General features: G+C 38.2%; 1 protein-coding gene across 1 annotated transcript in view; it reads left to right on the plus strand.

Moving 5' to 3' along the window:
• The window catches only part of LOC149813064 (agamous-like MADS-box protein MADS2), a 64866-nt gene that overhangs the window by 40194 nt on the left and 1252 nt on the right, over positions 1-23420 (plus strand). Inside the window, exons 5-6 of the mRNA XM_089991652.1 lie at positions 21968-22009; positions 22110-22151. Coding sequence (XP_089847778.1) covers positions 21968-22009; positions 22110-22151 — 84 coding nt within the window. The remainder of the gene's footprint in view (positions 1-21967; positions 22010-22109; positions 22152-23420) is intronic.

The following is a 23420-nucleotide window of genomic DNA, read 5'->3' on the forward strand; positions in this document are numbered from 1 at the left end:
CTCATAGTTATTGTCAGCACGGTTGATTTGCTTGAAATCAACCTTTACATTATGTTTTTTCAACTAGATCGCATCTATGAGGTTAGATTTATCAAAAAAGTAACAATATTGAAAAATAGAGTTCTGTTAAGTCGATTGTAGAGACAATCCATTCACTACAAAGATGAGGGTCAATAGCAGCAACCTTTCTCGCAGCTATAGGTCTATAACGGTGATAAAAATGCTCTGGATAGAATCATCGTATGCCTTTCGAATTGCAGCATCCAAGAGAAACCATGGTCCTTTACCAAGGAACTCTTACTCAGGTTGTCACGTGCCATGAAGGACAGTCTTTCTGTGGGAACCCTAGACACTTATTCGGGCTTTGACATAATCCCTGCAGCCTCAGCCTACTTTAAAAAGTTACTTGAGCCCTATCCTGGGTGTGGGAGGTGTTTGTCTTCCTATATCAACTATACCTCCCAATGGTTCAAGGCTTTGGAAAAGCCATTAGATGAAGGCCTACATCTTCTGCAAGACCAAAGAATGCCCTATGCCTTAGAGGATGAACAAAAAAACTATTAAAAAAAAAAGGAATTGTGATGCCTCAAATCAAGCTAGTATCAGGGACTTCGAAGAAGCAGCCCACGTCTAAGTGTATGAGAGTGTGAGCCATAAAGTGAGAGATGCATACCAATGATGAAAGAGAGAGAGGACCGATCCTCAGAACGACAGCATCACCCGAGCAAGGAGGAAGGAGGAGACGGTGCGGCGGTCACCCGAGTAGGGAGGAGTCAGTCCAGCAGGATCACGTGAGCAGAGAGAGAGAAAGAGAGAGAGAGAGAGAGAGAATTAAAAAGGGCCCATCGAGCCCTATTTATAGACTCTATAACGGTAGCATTTATGTCACCATTATAGAGTAAAACCTATAACGACGACATGTAATGTGGCTGTTATAGAGTAAACCTATAATGGCAACACTGGTACGTCACCATTATTCAATAGACGTTAAATATTGTCGTAAAAGTGTTTTAATGACAATATTTAATAACCACATGTCTTTGTTAAAGACATATTTAACGACAATCTACAAAGTCGGCATTATAGAGTAAACCCTATAACAAGACATTAATACATCCCAGTTATTTATCTTTAACGATGACATTTTTTTACCATAAAATATTGCTGCTAAAGTGTTTTAACAACAATATTTAATGATGAGTTAGTGACGTTAAAGATATATCTATAACGGCGACATGTGTGCAAGGGCAACACATTCACAGCACAGTCCATCTCACCGTTATTGATCAGCAATAACGGTGAGAATCATGGCCGTAGTAGATTAATAACGGCGTGATATTTATGTCATGGCTATTACTTAGCAAGTAGCGGGGACAAAAAGCTTGCCGTTAGTGATTGATCAATAGTGGTGACTTTTGCTGTCACCATTATTGAGTCACCACTATTGACCCTCATCCTTGTAGTGATTGTAGCATTTTCACACGTGCACACACGTGTGTATGTGTGTGTGGATATAGGTGAACTGGTGAAAAACCCCCATAGAATTCCAACTGAAGATCCTAGTTTATGATGGTGCAACCTAACCATCTCGCTCTCTCATTTGACTCCAAATCAACTATATATTAACGAATGCCATAAGAGGATATGTGATTTTGGGCGAGAACTTTAGTTTCATTTTTGGATCAAACTTGTTACTACTTTCTGGTGGGTATCTATGTCTGAGGCTGGTATTTCTTCCACCAATTGAAGAACCATCCTACTTAGACAGCACTAACAAACAGCACACTGGGATAGTGCCCAGTGCAGTGTTCATCACCTTAAACTTCATTGCCCTTATCTGGGTCTGGGATTGAAACACCTATGTGCATCGCTTCAATCCCACCAAGTTGGAAGAATAACCAAAACTTGTACATGGAAGCTAGAAACAAAGTCCTATAGAATTTATTAGAACTGGTCAGACCTAAGTCGCCTTTCTGTTATCGAAACTTGAAGGCCAAATTAAAAATTCATCATACAAGACAAATTGAATAGCATGTCTTCAACGAAGTTGTCTCATTATCACATAAGTACGGGTGCAGATGAGGGTGCCTAGAATAAAACATGAGAATTTGTAAAAGTCAGGTAGTACCATTATGTACAGGTTTTTGTGTGTATGTATAGGTGTAATGTTTTTTTTCATGTGTTATGTGTGCTTATGCGCAGGGGAAATATTGGCTCTTGTGGATTCCTAATCCCCTAAATAGAAATTCATAAGAGGTTGTTTTAGTCAAAATTGACCACATGGATGCGTAGCATGGTCAAAATAATAGGAATTAACTGTCGGATGCTAAAATATATTTTTTTGCGAGTTAAAAATCTAGTACATTATATACAATCAAATTTTCAACCCCCAGAGTATTTGACATACATGTCAAAAAAACATAACCCAAGAGTTTATTTCTGCTAAACCAAACATGTAAAAAATATGTAAAAGATCAGATGTTTAAAAAAGAAAGTTTTTTACTTGGAGATTTAAAATCCACTAAGCAACAAACATTATCTCCCATATAGAGGGTAGCTGCCTACTCCCGTCCATGCCTATTGCCAGCATATCTGAAGAGCTTTTTTCATGTTTTTTTTTTCTAATTTGACCATACAAATGTGTTCTACATGTCTGATTTTGTTGGAATAGACTCTTGGATTGTATGATTACGACATGTGGGTAAGTTTTTATAAGGTTTAAAAATCCACAGTCCAAAATTTTCATAGGCATTTAAGCTTAAAAATTCACTTTTTTTTTTCAAAAAAAAACACTATCAATGTATTGTTTTCTAGCAAATCAACTATGTTGAAGACATCTGCAAGGTCAAATTTGTGAAAAAGAACCTGAAAAGATTCATTCCCTTGCAGTAGCACCTACTCTCTCTCTCTCTCTCTCTCTCTCTCTCTATCTATCTATATATATATATATATATAACTGAAATATGTTTACCATCAAAACATGTTTGCTGATTTGAACTAGGCATTTACAATTTTTTTTATAAATCTAACCTTGCAGATGCATTCGGCGTGGTCCATTTGCTAGGAATCAACTATTGGATCATGTATTTTCGATCAAGAAATGTGATTTTTTTATGCTTGAATATTTACGAAAATTCTGAGTTATTGATTTTCAAGCCTTAAAGATCCTTTTTATACATTGTAATCAGATGATCCAAGAGTTTGTTTCTATAAACCAAACATCTAGATCACATCAAATTTAAAAAGAAAATAAAAAAAAAATCTATAAAAATCTAGGTTCATACGAGAAAACATGTTTTGCTGGTAAATACATTACAATTACCTATATATATATATAGACTAAGTGTTTGGTACACATATCTATACGTCATAGGCTCAAGTTGTTTTGACTCAACCTGACACCGTAGATGTGATCTATGTGTTTTATTTCATGGAGATTGACCCTTGTATCATGGTTTTTCGACAAAAAAAATGAGTAAAAAAATCAGTCATTGAATTTTTTATTTGCCAGAAAAATCTGTTGTACATCAAAATCTTGTGATCCAAGGGACGATCCTCTAAATAAAACATATAGATCACATCTCCTGTTAGATTGAGTCAAAACAACTTGCGCATATGAGTTTCAATCATTGTTACTATATATATATATATAGTTGAACTGAAATGTTTTTTTTTATTCAAAATAGATAGGGAATACCCCAAATACAACCATATTACATTATATTTACAATCTCAGAAATTTCAAAACACACACCTGCACACTCACAAAGATCACACACAATTTTTAACGTGGTTTGATACTTGTAGGATCTACGTCTACGAATTAGGCCTCTCTCACCAACACAACCTTGCGTGAACTTCGTCATCAAATATGTCTCAAATGGCCCTATCTAAATGAATCATTCATATTAAGGTTTGTTGTTAATATGTAAATATGCTTATGAGTGACATCTCGTCATTCATATTATAAACTATCTGATTTATGATCAATACAGACTTGAATATTCTTCAACTATCTGATTTATGATCAATACAGACCTGAATATTCTTCTCTCAAAAAAAAAAAAAATTAGGCCTCTCTCACAATCAACGAGCCAGAGGCTTCTTTATTAATAGCTTGAGCAGACCAGTTACAATCTTAGAGAGGAAGTCTCTCTTTATACGAGTTTCCAACTTTTTTAGAAACATACTCTTGTTATGAAGCTTCTATATTGAGCTTTTCTTATTACACCAATTTTCTTAAGCAATTTGCCAAGGAGATCACGTAGAGGCTCATCTATATTCTTTCCTAATGAATCACCAAGATATTTTGTACCTTCTGGATTCTTCTTAGATAGTGGATCCGGACTGGTTCCTGGAGCACTCGATTCTTTCCTAATGAATCGCCAGGATATTTTGTGCCTTCTGGATTCTTCTTAGATAGTGGATCCGAACTGGTTCCTGGAGCACGTCCTTTAACAGCCTCCCGCAAGTTGAACATCTTATAGGTGACGTTAAGCTTGGAATAAAAATTAGAAAATTGTGCAGTGAATTGGAGGAGCCTTAGTCAAGATGTCAGCAATTTGACCTTTTGACGACAAGGGCTGAATATGCAAGAGTTTTTTAGCCACTTTTTATCAAACAAATTGAACATCTATCTTGATGTGCTTACTCCTTGCATGAAAGGTTGGATGAGCTGAAAGATATGTGGCACTAACATTGTCATACCAAACAGTAAGACATTTGTCAAACTCAACTCCTTGTTCTTGAAGAAAAAATTGCAGCCATGAAGTTTCAGTTGCTGCATTAACCACCGCTCTGGACATTGACATTTGAATAAACTGAAACCAACTTGGACTTTGTTGGCCTGAGAAAGCCCAAATAATATTGTATGATTCAAATAATGAAGAATTCTTTTCACGGCAACCCAGTGCTCAGTAGTTGGATGATGCATGTATTGACAAACACACAGTAACACAGATCTGACTGAGTCATTGCGACATATTGAAGAGCTCTAACAATCAAGGTTGTACGTATCATATCATTATCCATATCAGTTGGGTGCAAAGTAACACGGTATCGTAAATTTTTAATAACCTTTTTTAAAATTCTAAAAAAAATCGAAAAAAAGCAGCAAAATTTTAAAAAAAAATCATAACACATGAAACAATGATGAATTGCACAAAATACAACCATAAAATCACATACTAAGCATTTATGTCTCTATAAGCTACGTAAGACCTCTTGCAATTAAGAACATGTCACTGGACTCATACTTTCATGTTACAAAAACAACAAAAAAATATTATATAAAACCTCAATAATCATAATCATAATCATCATCATCTTCTTCTCCCACTAAAACTAATAACAAACCATGCAATTGATAACTAAAAATGTAAATAAAAAGCTACATAATTTTAATTTTAAACACAATTAAAGCATTAACTAACAATATTAAATTCGCATCCAACTCATAATAAAATATCATAAGTCATAACTATTAAGAGTTCATAATAACTAAAAACATTACATTTAACCATGTCAATCTTCATCTCTAAAGTTCTAAACTTTAAAGATCCTAAAACCAAACTATCTTTTAGAGCCTATTTGTAAACATTAGGACAATAATTCTTCAGTGTTGTATCTAACTGTCATGTGATGATTTCTTTATCTTCGGTCATGTTTTTGGCAAGTGGGTTATTATTATATTCAAAATCTGAAACAATGATTGGAAGTCCTTTGTATTTTTGCAAAATTCATCTTCTTTGAATTTCTTCTAGTTCAACCATAACATCAACACAAAAAGTGACACGAATAAATGGATAATCACATGGACGTATATTTTGACGAAAACCCGCAATATGTTGTTTAATCTATACAGTCCACTTCTAGTAATATATCAACAAAAACAAATATCTCAATGATGACCCTGGTCATGATACATCATCCATGCTCTCATGGCTCATAAGGTGCATGGTTTTCCCTTTAATGGCATATTTAAAACCCAAAAAGAAAAAATTAACTTTCAATTTTTTTAAAGCAGGCTGAAGTGTATCGTATGATACGCTTTGTATCATACAATACAACATGATACAGGGGTGTATCATATGATACACACTTGTATTGTGATACGAGTGTGTATCGTATCAATTTTTTTCATATGATACAAACAACCTTGTTGGCAATACTCCAATAAATCAAATTCACCACCTGTAGAAGACAAGAACTTGGTAGTTGATGTCATTGGAGTAGATATAGGTTGGCATCCACCATATTCACTCTTTTGATAAGGTCCAAGATATATTTCCTTTGAGACAAGAACAATAATTAAGAAGTGTAGGTGGCTTGTATGCCAAGAGAATAATATAGATGACCAAGGTCTTTCAGAGAAAACTGCTTTCCAACTGATTCCACTAGCTTTTCAACAAACTCATTAGAATTCTTAGTAATAAGAATATCATCCACATAAACTAAAACATATATTCTTAAATGTTTCTTACACAAAATAAAGAGAGAGGGATCTGTTTTAGAGAACATCAATCCTCTTTCAATAAGAGCATTGTTCAACTCTTGGTACCAGGCTCAATGAACTTGTTTCAAACTGATGCAGTGGAACAACCGGTGTCCAGTGTGTGGTCTTGGCAAACAAGAACACGACCCACATGGTCGTGCACTACTCAGTGATAAGAAGGACAACCACCACTTGACGCAGTGGTGGAAACTGCAACTTTCACGCACGGGCGTTGACATGAAGCTTGCTGGTGTAGTGAGGATGCCAATAGCCTTGTTAATGGAATGACGTAGGTTGTATCCTCCCAATGCATGACTGTGCAATACGATAATTCAATGGCAGCGTGAAGATAGGAAAGCTCAGATCAATGTATTTGAGTCATAATGCATTAAAAGACTGGTAACGTTTAAAAATTGAGAGTACTAACAATGAAAAAGACAAAGACCGACAGAGATTAAACAGACTGATTGAAAAGGAATAAAGAAATAAACAAAACAGTAATAACGTGCGGCTGAAGCAAAAGTGGCAGCCAAACTTTTCAAAACTCCAGTGCAAAGAATCTAATATAATTAAACTACTGACAGGAAGAAGACAAAGAGGGGGGGGGAAATGCTGAAAGGGAAAAAGTTGCTGCTGCGATTTTTTCAATGTTCTCTCCTCCTGCACGCAACCCTAAGAAGTTTATTTAAAGGCTTCAACTGGATCTGGGTCTCGGGTCTGGTCCTAGACCCGAAACACGTCTGTGTGTTGTTGGGTATGTGACATCTGGGATGTTCTGGACCTGCTCTGCATCATTCTCCTTGGGTTGGGAAGAAGTCGGCTCCGACGACTGATCTTCTCCATAGTAAGCATATATATCAGACACACCGAAGATAGGCGCTTCCATTTAAAATTGTGATCTGCTCATGACTCTGCAAACTTACCAATGACCACATCTCCAGCTTGCAAGTTGGCACCAATAAATGGGTATCCATCATCATCACGGCTAGCCACCCTACCATACCCACAGAGCGTTTTTTCTAAAATTTACCGCCCCTTTCATTTTGCAACGCTTCCTTGTCTCCTTCACAACATCAACTTTAGATTTATAACTTCTGATATGCTCAGCCCTGAACATGCCACGATGTAATGAAGCTTGATTCAATACCAAAGAGATTTCTTGAATGCCGCCAAGATAAACATTAACAGTCACAATTGCATCCAGACCCGTCCACCTGGGTCCCCCTGCTCCCACGCACGGGTTCAAGGGGGAAGGTTACTACCTTCCCGGGTCGGACAAAGGTACCCGGGTCCCCAACAAGGCCCAGTGGGACGCCGGGGCCCTGCAGGTCCGACCCACATTGTGGCGCGATCCCCATGGTGTGAGGCCACGAGCCCAGGCTTGGGACATGACCCAACATAATATTGTGGTCCTGCAACTTAGGCCTGACCTGCGATGTAGTCGTCGGGACCCACTACGCCCCTTGGCGGTTCGATTGGAGGGTACCCGAACCTGGGCGACCCGGGGTCGTTGCCGATTCGAGATGGAGGGAAGGTACCGGATGGGAAGAGCTGCAGCAACCTGCATCTCTGTGCAAGGTTTCTCCAACGTCTTCCCAATGCACCCCGAGCTTGAGTGTCGACGAGGTTGGATCGATGGTGGCAATATCATCAGGGTTGTTCGCGCACGCGCCTAACTGATTCAATTGCACTGCGTGCGCATCCACCTTGGATTCAAGCACATCCATCCATGCTTCAACCCCATCCATGCACTTCGACAGACTGACTACCTCCTTTTCTAAGCATAGCATATCGTCCTGCATCTCTGTCACCATGTCGAGCATCCGCTTCATGATCTCCTCTCGTGCCTTTTCGCTTGTAGGATCGTTCCTCGTTTCTTGCATCATGTCATTGACTAAGAAGGAGGGGTTGTGCTCTGATACTATTTTGATGCAGTGGAACAACCGGTGTTGCATGCGTGGTATTGGCAAACAAGAACACGACCCACATGGTTGTACGCTACTTAGCGATGAGAAGGACAACCACCACTTGACGTAGTGGTGGAAACTGCAACCTTCACGCATGGGTGTTGACATGAAGTCTGCTGGTGTAGTGAGGATGCCAATAGCCTTGTTAATGGAATGACGTAGGTTGTATCCTCCCAATGCATGACTGTGCAACACGATAATCCAATGGTAGCGTGAAGACAAGAAAGCTCAGATCAATGTATTCGAGCCACAATGCATTAAAAAACTGGTAATGTTTACAAACTGAGAGTACTAACAATGAAAAAGACAAAGACTGACAAAGATTAAACAGACTGATTGAAAAGGAATAAAGAAATAAACAAAACAATAATAACGTGCGGCTTAAACAAAAGTGGCATCCAAACTTTTTAGAACTCCAATGCAAAGAATCTAATATAATTAAACTACTGACAGGAAGAAGATAAAGAGGGAAAAAAATGCTGAAAGGGAAAAAGTTGTTGCTGCGATTTTTTCAATGTTCTCTCCCCTGCACGCAACCCTAAGAATTTTATTCAAAGGCTTCAACTGGATTCGGGTCTCGGGTCTGGTCCCAGACCCGAAACATGTCTGTGTGTTGTTGGGTATGTGACGTCTGGGATGTTCCGGACCTGCTCTGCATGACAAACCATACAAGTCTTTATTCAATTTGCAAATATTGTTGAAAAAAATGAGATTTTCAAACCTTGGTGGTTGAGTCATGTATACAGTTTCTTCCTAACTACCATTGAGAAAAGCATTATTGATGTCAAGTTGTCTCACAGGCCACCTAGAGCTAAGATCAATAGGTAGAGCAGTGCAAATGGTAGTAGGCTTAACAACTAGATGAAAGGTTTCAAAAAAATCCACACATTCTTTTGGTGGAAACCTTTTGTAATTAATCAGGCTTTATGTCATTCAAGAGACCCATCAAATCTTCTTTTAACTTTATAAACCCACTTGCAACAAACTAAGTTCTGAGATTAATATGCTAATACAAGGGTTTAGGTCTAGTTTTTCATGAGAGCACCAAATTCCTTATTCATCGCTTGTATCCACCTAAGATCTTGACAGACATGCTTGAAGTGGGTTAGTTCTTGGTCTACGCTAGGCAAGCAGTAGGGAAGGCATATTTAGACATGGTTGTAGTCATAAAAACTCTAAGCTTAAGGGTTTCATTATGTGCATGAGTAATCATATGATGAGTTCGCTGAGGTGCAACAAGAGCTGGAGGAACAAGGCCTAAATCAACAGTTAGGTTAATCCCTTGATGACTCAGGAGAGGTAGAACCTGTAGACTCTAAATGAGAAACATTGTTTGGAGTCTCATGTTCGGTTGAAACAAGAGGACTTGGATTTTGGTTCTTCCTGAATAGGAGGGAATCGAGGAGATGAAATAGGGATAGTGAAAGGCTGAGAGGCAGACATGCTGGTTTGGACATTCTTTTAACTATTGTTAAAAGGAAAGAATTTTTTTATCAAAAGTAACATCCCTCAAAACAACAGTTATGTTGATTGTAGTATCTAAACATAGGTACCCATGATGGCTATTACTATAATCCACAAAAATATGCAATTTGAATCTAAAGTCAAGTTTATGGGAATGATATGGTCTCAGGTTAGGATAACACAAACACCCAAAAGTTTTAAGAAATTTATAATCTGGTTGTTTTTTTAAGAGAATTTTCAAATGACACTTATGACTTAGGTTGGGTGTAGGAAGCTTGTTTATCAGGTAAAGGATCATGAAAAGGCAAAATGTCAGGGTTTGATCCCTAGGAGGCTGACCCTAGTGGATTCGGTATGATGAACTGTGAGCGGCCCGAGGAACGCGTGCAGGTTGCGTAAGGGTTGGTGCGGCTTGGCAACAAGCAGGGATGCTGCAGTAGCAACATCGTTGCACATAGAGGCATGTTTGGGTGGATGCTAACACGTTGCATGAGGACAGAGATTCGTTGGGTATGTGTCACATGGGGAGGACACAACTAGGTAGGGAGAGGGTGAGTGGCATGTCCCAGAGCAAGAGACATGGCCAGAGATGTCATCGAAAGGGGGTGAGTGGCAAAGGCATATCACAGGGCAGGGGACACGACCAAGGAAAAAATGTGTGAGAGAGAGAGATGGGCATCTCACCTAGTGGGCATGAAAGTGAGGCAGATGGTGAAGGTGGTTGGCGAGGGCATCGGCTAAAAGGGAGGAACACATTCTTGACTAGCCGACGATGAGCAAGGATGGACGGACAGGTAAGGGAGAAGAGTCTTTCTCTCATGGAACAATCACATAAAGCAAAATGAAATTTAGAGGTTGAAATCTATAAATCTAATTAAGAAATAAAGTATTTGTACATGCCTATTTATAGAAACAAAGAGAGATAAAAATATAAAATACATGCATAACCCCACCCTAGAGTGGACTCTATCGAGGCGTCCGACCAGAGTCCTAGCATGGGCATGACTCCAGGCTAGATGGGTTACTCAGAGAATCCTGGGTGAAGTGAGGGACTCTTTCTCTCCTACACAATCCCAGCTTGGCGAGAGTCTAGTTGGGAAATCTAGGGCACATCTATAGGTCAAAAATGGAGCACGTGCAGTCCATAACAATCCACCCCTCTTAGACACACTTTGTCCTCAAGGCGAAAACTCCAGATACTGAGCAACTATCTGGTCTTCCTCTTCCCAGGTCACTTCATCAACCCCACTTTCGGTCCACTACACTAACACCTCAATGACTAAGTGACCATCCTTCCTTCGCCTCCTCTTCCTAAGATCTTTGAACGATTGAGGTGATGTATCACCCAGGTCAGGTAGGGTCAGACTCCCGTCGGGCGACTCCCCTTTGTATGGCTTAAGGCATGATATATGAAACACATGGTGAATTTGGGCTCCTATCGGTAGGTCAAAGCAATAAGCCACAATGTCGACCTTCTCTAAGACAGAAAAGACTCACAGAGTGCCAACTTGTATTGTTGTACTCATTGTATTGTCCCTTTCTGGTATGATGGCAACTTAAGGAGCACAAGGTCACAAACCTGAAACTGTCATGGTCGATGTCTTTGATCATGTATTTGCTTTATTCGTTCCTGTATTACAACCATATTCTTATCAACAATCATGAGAGGTGATCTCTGTCCAGCAAGGCTGACTCAATTGAGTCCACTCGCACAACTCCACCAACATAGTCAGCCTTGGTCGGAGGGGTCATCCATACATAGTCTGAAATGGGGTTGATTGATTAGAGGAGTGGTAGGCTATATTGTAAGACCATTCTGCACATGGGAGGAGCCTCACCCTCGCTATGGGTTTATCACCTATGAAGAGCACAGAGGTAGTCCTCCAAGCATAGGTTCAGTACCTTTGTTTGTCTATCTGGGGATGATAAGTGGTACTCATGGCCAGCTTGGTACCCTACAACCAAAGGAACTCCACCAAGAAGGTACTGATGAACATTGAGTCTCTGTCACTGACGATAGTATGGGGCATCCTATGTAGGCGAAACACCTTTCCTATAAACAACTTAGCAATGGACGTGGTAGTGTACGGGTGAGACACAACCAAGAAGTGTTCATACTTGGACAGACGATCCACCATAACTATGAACTTTCCCTACACAGAAGTCTTTGTGAAATTTGAAAGGGCCAAAATAGGCGCTCGAGTCATGGCCTTTTTCAGAGACTCGAAGGCCGCGATATCTTCTTGGCTCCTATAAAAGGCGCCCTTCTTCAGGAGGGCTGTCGGGGGGGGGGGGTGATTTAAACATACCCTTGAATGAACTTCCAGTAGTAACCAGTAAGGTCAAGAAGTCCCTACAGTCCCTTGAGCAACTGGGGTACTAGCCAACTCTGTATCACCTCGACTTTCTCAAGGTCCACATCTACACCCTAACCCGAGATAACATGTCACAAGTAATGGACACGGGTTTGACCAAAGCTGCACTTTGTCCGTTTAACACATAATTGATGCTCTATGAGGGTTTCTGAGACAATCCACATGTGCCGCATATGGTCTTCCCAAGAAAGACTATAGATTAGGATGTTGTTAAAGAAGACAAATATGAACCACCATAGGTAAGGCCAAAAATCATTATTCATCAGGCCTTGAAAAGTAGATAGAGCATTGGTGAGGCCAAAATGCATCACCAAGAACTTGTACTGGTCGTCCTATATTCGAAATGCTATCTTCTTGGGCCATGCAGATCTAATGGTAGCCAGACACGAGGTCTAATTTTAAAAAACATTGTACCCCATGGAGTTTATCCAATAACTCATCGATTACCAGAGTCAGCTGCATATCCTTAATCGAAATCTGATTAAGGGTCTGATAATCGATGCAGAATCACCAAGATCCATCCTTCTTCACCAAAAAAATTGGGAAGGAATACAAACTCTTTGGCTCGAATGATCCCATCAGAGAGCATCTCCCTAACCAACCGCTTAATTTTTAGCTTCTAAGTGTGCATGTACCTGTAGCATCATACATTTGTGAGCTTGGCCTGCAACTCAATGGGGATCGCATGGTTGTGTGATTGGGTGGGTGGTAAGCCCTTGGGTTCATCAAACACTATGCCTAGCTCCTAAAGCAAGATCTCCAGGTCAACCAATGTCTCTGTACGGATCGTGGGTACTACATTTGCCACCACCATCAAGAATACTTGAGAGACACCCTCCATAACAACTTTGGTGAGTTGTTTAGACTCTACCAGAGAAGAAGGTGTCCTAGGAGGAGCTTGAATCGAAACCTAGCGACCCCCATACTCAAACTTTATGGTCATGTCCTTGAAGTTTCAATGGACAAAACCCGAGGACTAGAGCCACTGCATTCCTAAAACCATGTTTTCACCCTTAATCAACAATATATACATATCTGTGGTCAGTATGGTTCCCTGGATCTCCAACCGAACTCCAAAACATAGAGCGGTGCACCTGAGTTTGCTATTATTCTTGACTAATACCTCGAAGGGCTGTTGTGGGGTAGTCATGCACTTGGCTCATTTAGTCGTGTGAGCACACACACACAAAGTTGTGTGTCGAACTAATGTCAATCAACATTAAAATTATTAACAGACCGATTCTACCATGTAGCCTCATCGTCTGATAAACCTTCATGTCGGCTAGCGCATGGTATAATATCCTCAAAACCTCCTTCAGAGCATCATCACATGTATCAGTCAACTCGAGATCACTAAACTCATCATCCTTGACCTCACTATCGATAAGGTAATAAGTTCACGACCTTACACTTGTGCTCCCTAGTCTATACCTTGTTGTTGTGATAACAAATGTCCTTATGGCGCTCCTCCATGTGTTCTCGAGAGAGCCGCTTTACTTGCATCTCGGGTATGGTTCAAATACTCGACTAGGCAGCTAGGAGTGATCCATGGCCCACTCGATAGACCTATAAGGGGTGAGCTCCTGTGTGCAGTGGGGCATGGTTCTGCTAGAAGCTGGGTTCTTGGGGATGTGTACTTCTGACTGGATGTCCCACCTAGCCAGGTTTAGCGCGAGTTTATCTGTGGCAGTTTCTCCTCGGCCACGCATGCCAATTTAAAAGTTTGCATCAAGGATATTGGTCTTGCAGCATGAACCTCGATTTGTAGGTCTGGTTTAAGACTCTCAATATACGTCTTAATCAATGATTCTTAGGACCAATAGGTGATGAGGTCATTTAACCTCTCAAACTCTTACTGATAGTCGATAACACTGCCCTGTTGGAAGATCTTGGACAACGAGACATGGTAGTTGGCATAGGTAGAGAGACCAAATCGTAGCACTAGGGTGCTATGAAAAAACCCTCCAAAGTAGGCATCCTCAGTTGGGACACCAACCAGTGATACAGTGGATGGCATCTTCCTCGAGGTAGATTGAGGCGAAGGCCACCTGATCCTCCTCAGGCATCTTAATTTAGGAAATTTCAGTTAGGGTTAGCGGGCCTGATAAGGTTCGAACCCCGAGGTCTGGCTGCCAAGCTGGATTTCCCATTACAATCGTTATCATGTTCATCCATACGCATGAGAAGATGCTAGAATTGCTCATCCAACTTCATGTTAAGCATAAATATGTCATTAAATAATTTAGCGAGTTGCTCATCGACTTGAGTAGATCTCATTTCAAACATGATGCGGAGTTCAACATACTTCTCCTATGCCTGGGTTATATCACAGGTTTCTAGGGTTACAAAAACAAGAAAGACGTGGGTCCTTGCTAAATAGACTCATGATACGAAAAAGAGCTATGGTATAATAGTATCGGTAGCACCATATGCGTAAACGGACTGATAGGCATGGGCCTCCTATACACATGATAAATGTGCCATAGCACCGCTGAGAATGTTGTCCGCCCTTTTAGAGACCCAAACATGTCATGGGCACATAAAATGAATTTGAATCCTCCATATTTAGGTTAGATCAATGTTGGATATGATCTAACACTCCACACGATAAAATCGGATGCAACAAATTTGAAAAATATAACTCAAAAATTTAACACGCACGTCAAATCATACTTGAGTGGAAGTGGGAAGGGTGTGGCCCCTTTCTGCATCGACCGAGTAGTCTTTTGGTCGGTGTGACTCGCATAAACAATGCTCTAATAGCAAATGTCAAGGTTCGATCCCTAAGAGGTCGGCCCTAGCGGATCTGATATGTTGAACAGAGCACTACCTGGGGAAATACGCGCGAGCTACAAAAGTGGTGGGTGTGGCCTAGCAGCAAGCTGGAATGCTATAGCAGCAACACTGGGCATGGAGGCATGTCCAGGTGGATGCCAACATGTTGCACGAGGATAGAGAGTTTTTGAGTATGTGCCGCATGCGATGATACAACTAGGTAGGGAGAGGGTGAGAGGCGTGTCCCAAGGCAGGAAACACGACCAGAGATGTCATAGAAGGGGGGATAGTGGCAAAGGCATGTCCCATGGTAGGGGACACAACCAAGGGAAAACCAATAGGGAGAGAGATAGGCGTCTTACCTAGTGGGCATGAAAAAGGAGGCAGATGGTGAAGGCATGTGACGACATCTGCTGCTAGATGGGAGAAACACATTCTCGACTGGCCGATGATGAGTGAGGATGGACGAATAGGTAAGGGAGCAAAGTCTTTCCCTCAGGGAGCAATCACACAAACCATGACAAAATTTAGATGTTGAACTTAAATAAATCTTAAAATAAAGTAATTGTGCATACCTATTTATAGAAACAAAGAGGTATAAAAGGCTAAAATACATCCACAATCCCACCTTAGAGAAGACTCTATGGGGGGCATCCCACCAAAGTCCTAGCTTGGGCAGGACTCTAGGCTGGGTGGGTTACTCAAAGAATCCTGGGTGAAGTGGGGAACTCTCTCTCTCTCTCTCTCTCTCTCTCTCTCTCTCTCTCTCTCTCTCTCTCTCCTGTGCAATCCCAATTAAGCGAGACTCCAGCTAGGCGGTCTAGGGTGGATCTATGGGTCAGATCAAGAGTCTATAACACTAAAGTCCAAAATTTTTGTTGAATTTCAGCATGAGCCATGAGAGTTAACTCTGTATAAACAATGTGATTATACTTGCACTCAAAGATGCCATTATGTTTTTTTAGTGTGAGGACACAAATACCAGTGTCCAATCTCACCCTCTTGCAGGAATGGATTCAGAACTCTGAACTCACCACCTCCATCAGTATGAAGATACTTGATTTTTTTTTTCAACCAAAATTTTGAACATTTAAAAATAGACAACGCATTTGATTTGTTGTTCATCAAGAAGAACCATGCAAATTTGGAGTGAGCATAAACAAAAACTACATAATAACGAGAAACATTAATACCTAAGATAGGAGCTAGACCCCAAACATCGGAGAAAACGATCTCTAAGGGCTCAATCAAATCATATAAAACATTAGAAAAGGGAAGTACATATTGCTTCTCAAACTTACAAGCTAGAAAAACATGCAACATGCTATCATAGTATGAAAAATTATAACATTGAATAGTACTTTGAATTGTCTTCAAATTAGCATGTCCAAATCTATAATTCCACTTACCAAATCGACTCTTTCACCAATAAAAGCAATTTTATTGCTACTACTAGATCTAACTAAATCAATTAAGTATAGACCATTCTTGGACCTCCAACGAGCAAACTCCCTTCTTGTCTCTAAATCTACGACTCTACAAAACAAGGGGTGGAACTTGAAGGCTACTTTGTTGTTTTGGATGAATCTTTGCATAGAAAGCAATAGTTTAGTTATGCTTGGAACATGTAAGATATCATTAAGTTAAAATTCAAAACCACTTGAATGAAAAATAGAATTGCCAACAAAAGAGATTTTCAAACCTTTACCATCGTTGTTCGTCACTGAATCACTTCCTTGGTTGTCTGAGTGAATCGATAAAGCATTCAAGTCCGGTGAGATATGGTGTGAGACACCAAAATTGGGGTACCATGATGTTAAAATGTGTGTGTGTGTGTGTGTCTATATATATATATATATATATATATATATATATATATATATATATATATATATATATATATATATATATATATATATATATATATATGTAAATTGGAATACTCATCAGGGGTATTTTAGTTATTTTATTTTATAATAGTCGCCCTAATAGGGGCTGATGTATTTTTGTATTTTTGCATTTTTTTATTATAATAGGGTTGTTGGATCAATCGAACTAGACATTGGACTGGTCCCAATGGGTAGATTTCTAGTTGTTGGGGCTGGTCCAACGCCTAGTTGGACCAGCCCCCTTGTGTGTTCTCTTCCCTATATAAGGGGGTTCTCTCCCATTGTTTATGTAATGCTTTTTGAGCAATTTTTATGAATTAATAAGTTATATTTTTAACTTTGTATTCTCTTGTGAGTTATTCTTCATTGTGAAGTTTGTTCTTGGCCCATAAGTGACCCTATTTGTATTTATGCTTTATTATAGCCCTTAGTGGTACCCTTTTGTCTTCTCTTGGTGCTTTCATTACATTGTGTCATATCTTTGAAAGATTGACTCTTGAGGACAAGTTGCTTGTGTAAACATAAGTTTGTGGATAGTCGGGCCTATTGCATTCTTATCATATTAGGAATTTTGTGCTTAATCTATGCAAATACTTATGTTTTTCCAATAGAAGGTTTTGTTTATCTTTCTATTTACATTCTAGGCTTACTTTCCAACTAGTAATAATAGGTTTAACAACTTAAGTGATGCATAACTTCATGCTTCTTTCCACACTATCTCTAACAAGGTCCATATAGAATTTTTTTTCAAATGGTTTATTTTATGTTCCCTATTTTATTGAGTGCCATTTCCATAAATATGTTTCACTTGGTACTTGTTAACTTTTTTTCTTAATTATGAATTCTTTTGTAGTGTTTTTTCTAGTAAACTAAGATCTAAGCTATTGTATTTTCCTCATGTAATGGAGTTGCATATTTTTGGACACAATAGGAATTAAAATGCTTGCTAGTGATTAGTTTGTCAGCCTAACTTACCAACACTTTGTCTCCCATAATTTGGGGCACTTATAGGATGCCTATAATATTCAAGAAACTGCATTCATGTTAAGATGCTTTTTTAAAACATGAAAAGCATATCTATTTTTTTTAAATGATCGTACTTCATAATAGAAATGGCACATTTTTCAAAAAATGCTATATTTTTTGAAAATTCACCTAATGTCCAAAATCGCAAATGTTTGATTTTAAAAAGACCTTTTTATCCTTTATACAAGCAATTTTCCCCCAAATATATGAATTTATTCTCAAATATGTGCCCAATTATTGCATCCAAGATCTGTAACAGACTTTGTTAGTGATTTTTGACCAAAAAAATAAAGGATTCACAAAAAAAGAACAAAAAAACTAGACAAAAATATCTTTCCAACGATACCTTATTCATTAGAAAATGGCAAACGAGTACTAAGATACATCCCTGAGAGTGTTCCTAAAAGAGGAGATAAACAAGTGCGACTACGCTTAACTCGATTATTGTATGTTATTTTTCAGCCACCTACAACAAAAATTTAGAAAAACAATAAAAATGATAGAGACAAATCAAGACAATAACTTTCTAACACCACCAAAATCATCTTGATCTGATGAATGGTTGGGGAGAAACATCATTTATAAGATAGACTATTTGGTTGTTTCAGTCTATAGAGCATGTTTCTGTTTTGATTTTGGAACTCAGAAACAAGAATCCTATAGTGGTTTTCGGTTCTTACTCAAAATAAGAAAGTTACACGCTTGTATCCCAATTTTTTAACTATAAAAACACAAATTTTTGACACTGAATCAGAGAGATACAAATTTGAGAACAATGATTGTTATGCAGAAAATATGTGAATTTCCTCCTAAATATATGAATTTCTTCTTAAACATGCAAATTTCTTCCTATATATGTGATTTTTCTCTCAAATATGTGAATTTTCTCCTAAATATGTAATTTTTCTCTCAAATGTATAATTTTCCTCTCAAATATATGAATTTCCTCCTAAATTTATGAATTTTTTAATAAATATATGATTTTTCTACCAAATATGCAAATTTTCTTCTAAAATTCACATATTTAAGAAGAAATTTGCATATTTGTGAGAAAAAATGCATATTTAAAAGGAAGTTCACATATTTAGGAGGAAATTTGCATATTTAACAGAAAAATCACACATTTAAGAGGAAATTCTTATATTTAGAGAAAAAATTTCATATTTAGGTGAAAATTTGCATATTTGAGATGAAAATCACATAAATAAGAGGAAATTCACATGTTTAGGAGAAAATTTAGATATCTAGCAGAAAAATCGTATATTTAGGAGGAAATTCACATATTTAGAAGAAAATTCATATATTTTCTACAGAATAGTCTATGTTCTCATACCTGTATCTCTCAAATCTGACATTGAAAACCTATGCTTTTATAGTTGTTGAAAAGCTGAGAACAAGCTTGTAACCTTTCTTTTTTGTGTCAGAACCAAAAACCCTTCTAGGGTTTCCGTTTGAGTTCCAAAATTGGAACAAAAACATGTTCTGTAAACTGTAACAACCAAACAATTTATCTTCTAGAGGACGTTTCTCCCCAATCGATCATCAGATCAAGGTGATCTTTATGGCATTAGAAAGCTAATGCCCCGATCTGTCACTTTTTTTTATTGTTTTATGGATTTTCAGTGCAGATGGCCAGAAAATAACATAGAATAATCTTGTTCATATCATGTTTTAAGAACACTATCGGAGTTGTATCTTAGTGTCCGTTTATTATTTTCTAGCAAATTAGGTATCGTTGGAACGATATTTTTGTCTTGTTTCGTTGTTGTTGTTTTGTGTGTGTTTTCAGAATTCTTCATTTTCTAGGTAAAAAATCAATGGCAAAGTCTCTCACAAATCTTAGATGCAATACGTTGGGCACATATTTGGGAGGAAATTCACTTGTGTAAAGGGTAAAAAAGATTATTTAAAGATAAACATTTATAATTTTTTACAGAGTGAATTTTAAAAAATTAGAGTTTTTTCAAAAAATGTATTTTTGCCATAAAGTATGGCTATGTCACATAGGTGTGGGTGCTGGTATGGATACAGTTGCGGGAGGTACAGGGAGGGTATATATATATATTAACAATTTAAAGTTAATACTAATAAAAAAAAACAATATTATATCACCAATTCATCATGCATAAATTCATGCAATAAATCAAATTAACAAGCTACAATTGCTATTGCTGATCAATAAAAAACACCACCACACTAGTGCGTGTATATATATATGTGTGTGTGTGTGTGTGTGTGTGTGTGTGTGTGTGTGTGTGTGTGTGCGCGCGCACGCATTTATGTATTTATATATATAATATAGATAAAACTGAATTGGGTTAGGGTTAGCTAAATCTACTTGACTTCACCTTACACAAAGAAAGCCGTGTTCAAGTGTCGTACCCGCATGGTCACGGGTGAGACACGGGTACGGTGCCCTGTTAGAGGAGTCCATGTTACATAAGAGTACAATCATTTTCCATTTTTTTTGTATCATTCCAAGACAGTCTATATGGTAACAAGGGGTATATCTCAAATTTCAAAATTTCTTATGAACTTCATTGCTTTCTTAATAATAATAATTTTGAGTGAAACTCTAAGATACTTGGCAGTGCCAATTCATAACAATGGCATTTGCATTTATTTCAATGAGGGTATGACATTGATGATTGAGATCAATAGCATTGCAGTTATACATTCCATTAACATGGCAGGGACTTGGAATACATTCAGTGCTGATTCTGACCAAGATCTAACTGATTCACGATATTAAGTCTAAAGGAGGATATAAATCTTCACTCCAAAACAAGTTCTTATTGTAAATGAGGTTCGATGTTTTTTGGACCAAGTTGTTAAATACTAGTGTGTGCTTGGGTAGTTTAGCAAATTATTAGTTGTAGAGAACTCAAGGGAGGTCTTGGTATTATGCAAATATTTAAGGGTAGCATGGGAATGAGAACCAAGCGCATTTAGTGAGTATGCGTAGATTATACATGCAAGTTGTGGGCATGTATAAAGTTATACATGCAAGTACTGGGTAGATGAACTGTTAAGTCATGCATTGCTATTATTATTGTGAAGGGTCATGCATTATAGCCATTATCTTAGATTAAATATGTGATTTCATAAATAGCATTAGGGTGAATCGCAAGGAGTCTAAAGTCATGATAATGGTTCTCATAAGTGTCGTGAAAATCTGATAGTAGGTTTCATATTTAGTAGGTTCCCATTTCCTATATATATAGAATCACTAGAATATGAGAACTACAGTATGATCCACGATTTTCATGGATTTTTTGTTCTTTTCTCTTGAATCTAACAGGATGTGATCTACAAAAACCAGCTCTTCAATCATCTGATTATGATGCAAAAACTAGATCTTTTTATGGCTTTAAAATCAATGACTCATAATCTTCATAAATATTCAAGCATTCAAAAATCAAATTTTTTTATTGAAAATACACTATCCAGCATTTGATTCCTAACAAATTCATCTACATGATCAGATTTGCTAAAAAGCACGGGAAATGCCCATACTTCTAGTTCTCATATATATATATATATATATATATATATATATATATATATATATATATATATATATAGGAAAAAGTGTATCATCAGATGCATTGGGTGTCGAACGAAATTGGACGCTCCCAGCGTGTCTGATTACACCTTTTTCTTGACCTTTAGGATGTCTGGGCAGAAAATGGATCTTTAGAGGCGGTTCATGACTGGTCCTGAAAATCTAAAAACAAACACGCGCTGCTGCGGCGTGCGTTTCGACCGACTTCTCTCTCTCTCTCTCTCTCTCTCTCTATATATATATATATATATAGAGAGAGAGAGAGAGAGAGAGAGATTGGTTTCTCCTTGTAGTGTGTCTTGATTATAATATAAATTAAGTAGGGCCTAAGTCAAACGTTGACAATATTATCAGATAAAGAAATTAAATATTTAACTTACGTTCTTGTCTTTGTTGATGTGTTATATATGCAGACGCAATTCATGCTTGATCAGCTTTCAGATCTTAAAGGAAAGGTAACATGATATTTCTTCTAGATAGTAGCCTACATTCTTGTTGGTTTATCTGTTGTTTGTTTACTTGGTTTGATCCCAAGACCTGATATATGTACTCCAGGAACAAATTCTCCAAGATGCTAACATGGCCCTAGTGAGGAAGGTATGTATAGATGCATGTCTACTCCAAAAAAGTGCTGTGGTGAATGTTTTTATTTTATTAAGCGTAGTCACTTATATATTGGTAAGTTTTCCAGTCTAGTTAGTGATCCATCATAATGCCACCAACCTTATTGGGTCTTGAGTTGTCCATAGATTTCAAATAAGTCAGAACATTCAGATTCCACCAGTATTCATGAGACACATATATTCATTGGGCTTCTGGTTCGCTAGTTATCTTCCAGATTGTTTTTAAGGAATTCAATAAATTTAAATGTCTTTTCTTGAAAAAAAATATTGAGAAATGGATAATAGAATAGACGATGAGAGATCGTTGATCCTGAGATATAGGACAGACCCACAGAAGGGATCTGAAGAATACATCAAAAGCATCAGTCCAGAATAATTTTCTGAGATTGAAAGGAGCCCAGCTTATTCTTACCAATCCAAGATATATCTAAATTGGGCCGGACTGTCTTTGCCAAGAAGAAGACGTCTGCTTGAATAGCCAAAGTAATGAATGCCAGATTTTCTTGCATTCCCTGAAACAGTCGGTTATTTCTTTTCTCCCAAACGCGCCATCACTCCGAAATGATCCACCATTTGCAGTCTCTCCTCCACTTAGGAGAGTGCTTAAAGGAATCTGGTCCAAAGGTTATGTTCCTAAAGCAAGAAGGCAGTGCAACTATCAGGTGAAGGCCCGGCCATGCTCTAGTATCAGGTGAGGGTGATACACTTATGCTGTTGGAGAAGCGACCATAGGTTTGGCAGGCATAGTCCAGCGTGGCCAGGTCTCTTACTCCGAGGATGGTTTCTTTGTTACTAGTGAAAAAACAAATTGCTATGTTCTCTCTTTTCTTTTTGGAGGCAGAATCAGGTGCAATCAAATTGCACAAATGCAATGTGCTGATGCACCTGATCACTCCCCATCTGTTGTTGGGCCCCACATCAGACAGGCTATACAACAGTAGATAGAGGGTGATTAGATGCAGCGGCACGTTGCAATCATGTAATGCAATTGCACTTGATCCCAATTCCTTTTCTTTCTGTTTTTTTTTTTTTTAGAGAGGTTTTATTGATCAGTCACCACCTGATGATGGGCTTAATTCTTCCTTTTTTTTGAGAGAGAGTGCTTAATTCTTCATAAGTACGTATTTTATGAAAAAAAGAAAAGATTTCATTAGCAGATAGAAAGAATTAATGGAGCAGCAGGGTCTGCTAATGAAATCTTTTCTATTTTTCATAATATATATATAAACTGAAAGACACGTAT

Source organism: Nuphar pumila, chromosome 16, assembly GCF_984573655.1.
Source record: "Nuphar pumila chromosome 16, dmNupPumi1.hap1.1, whole genome shotgun sequence".
In the NCBI taxonomy this organism is placed as follows: Eukaryota; Viridiplantae; Streptophyta; class Magnoliopsida; order Nymphaeales; family Nymphaeaceae; genus Nuphar; species Nuphar pumila.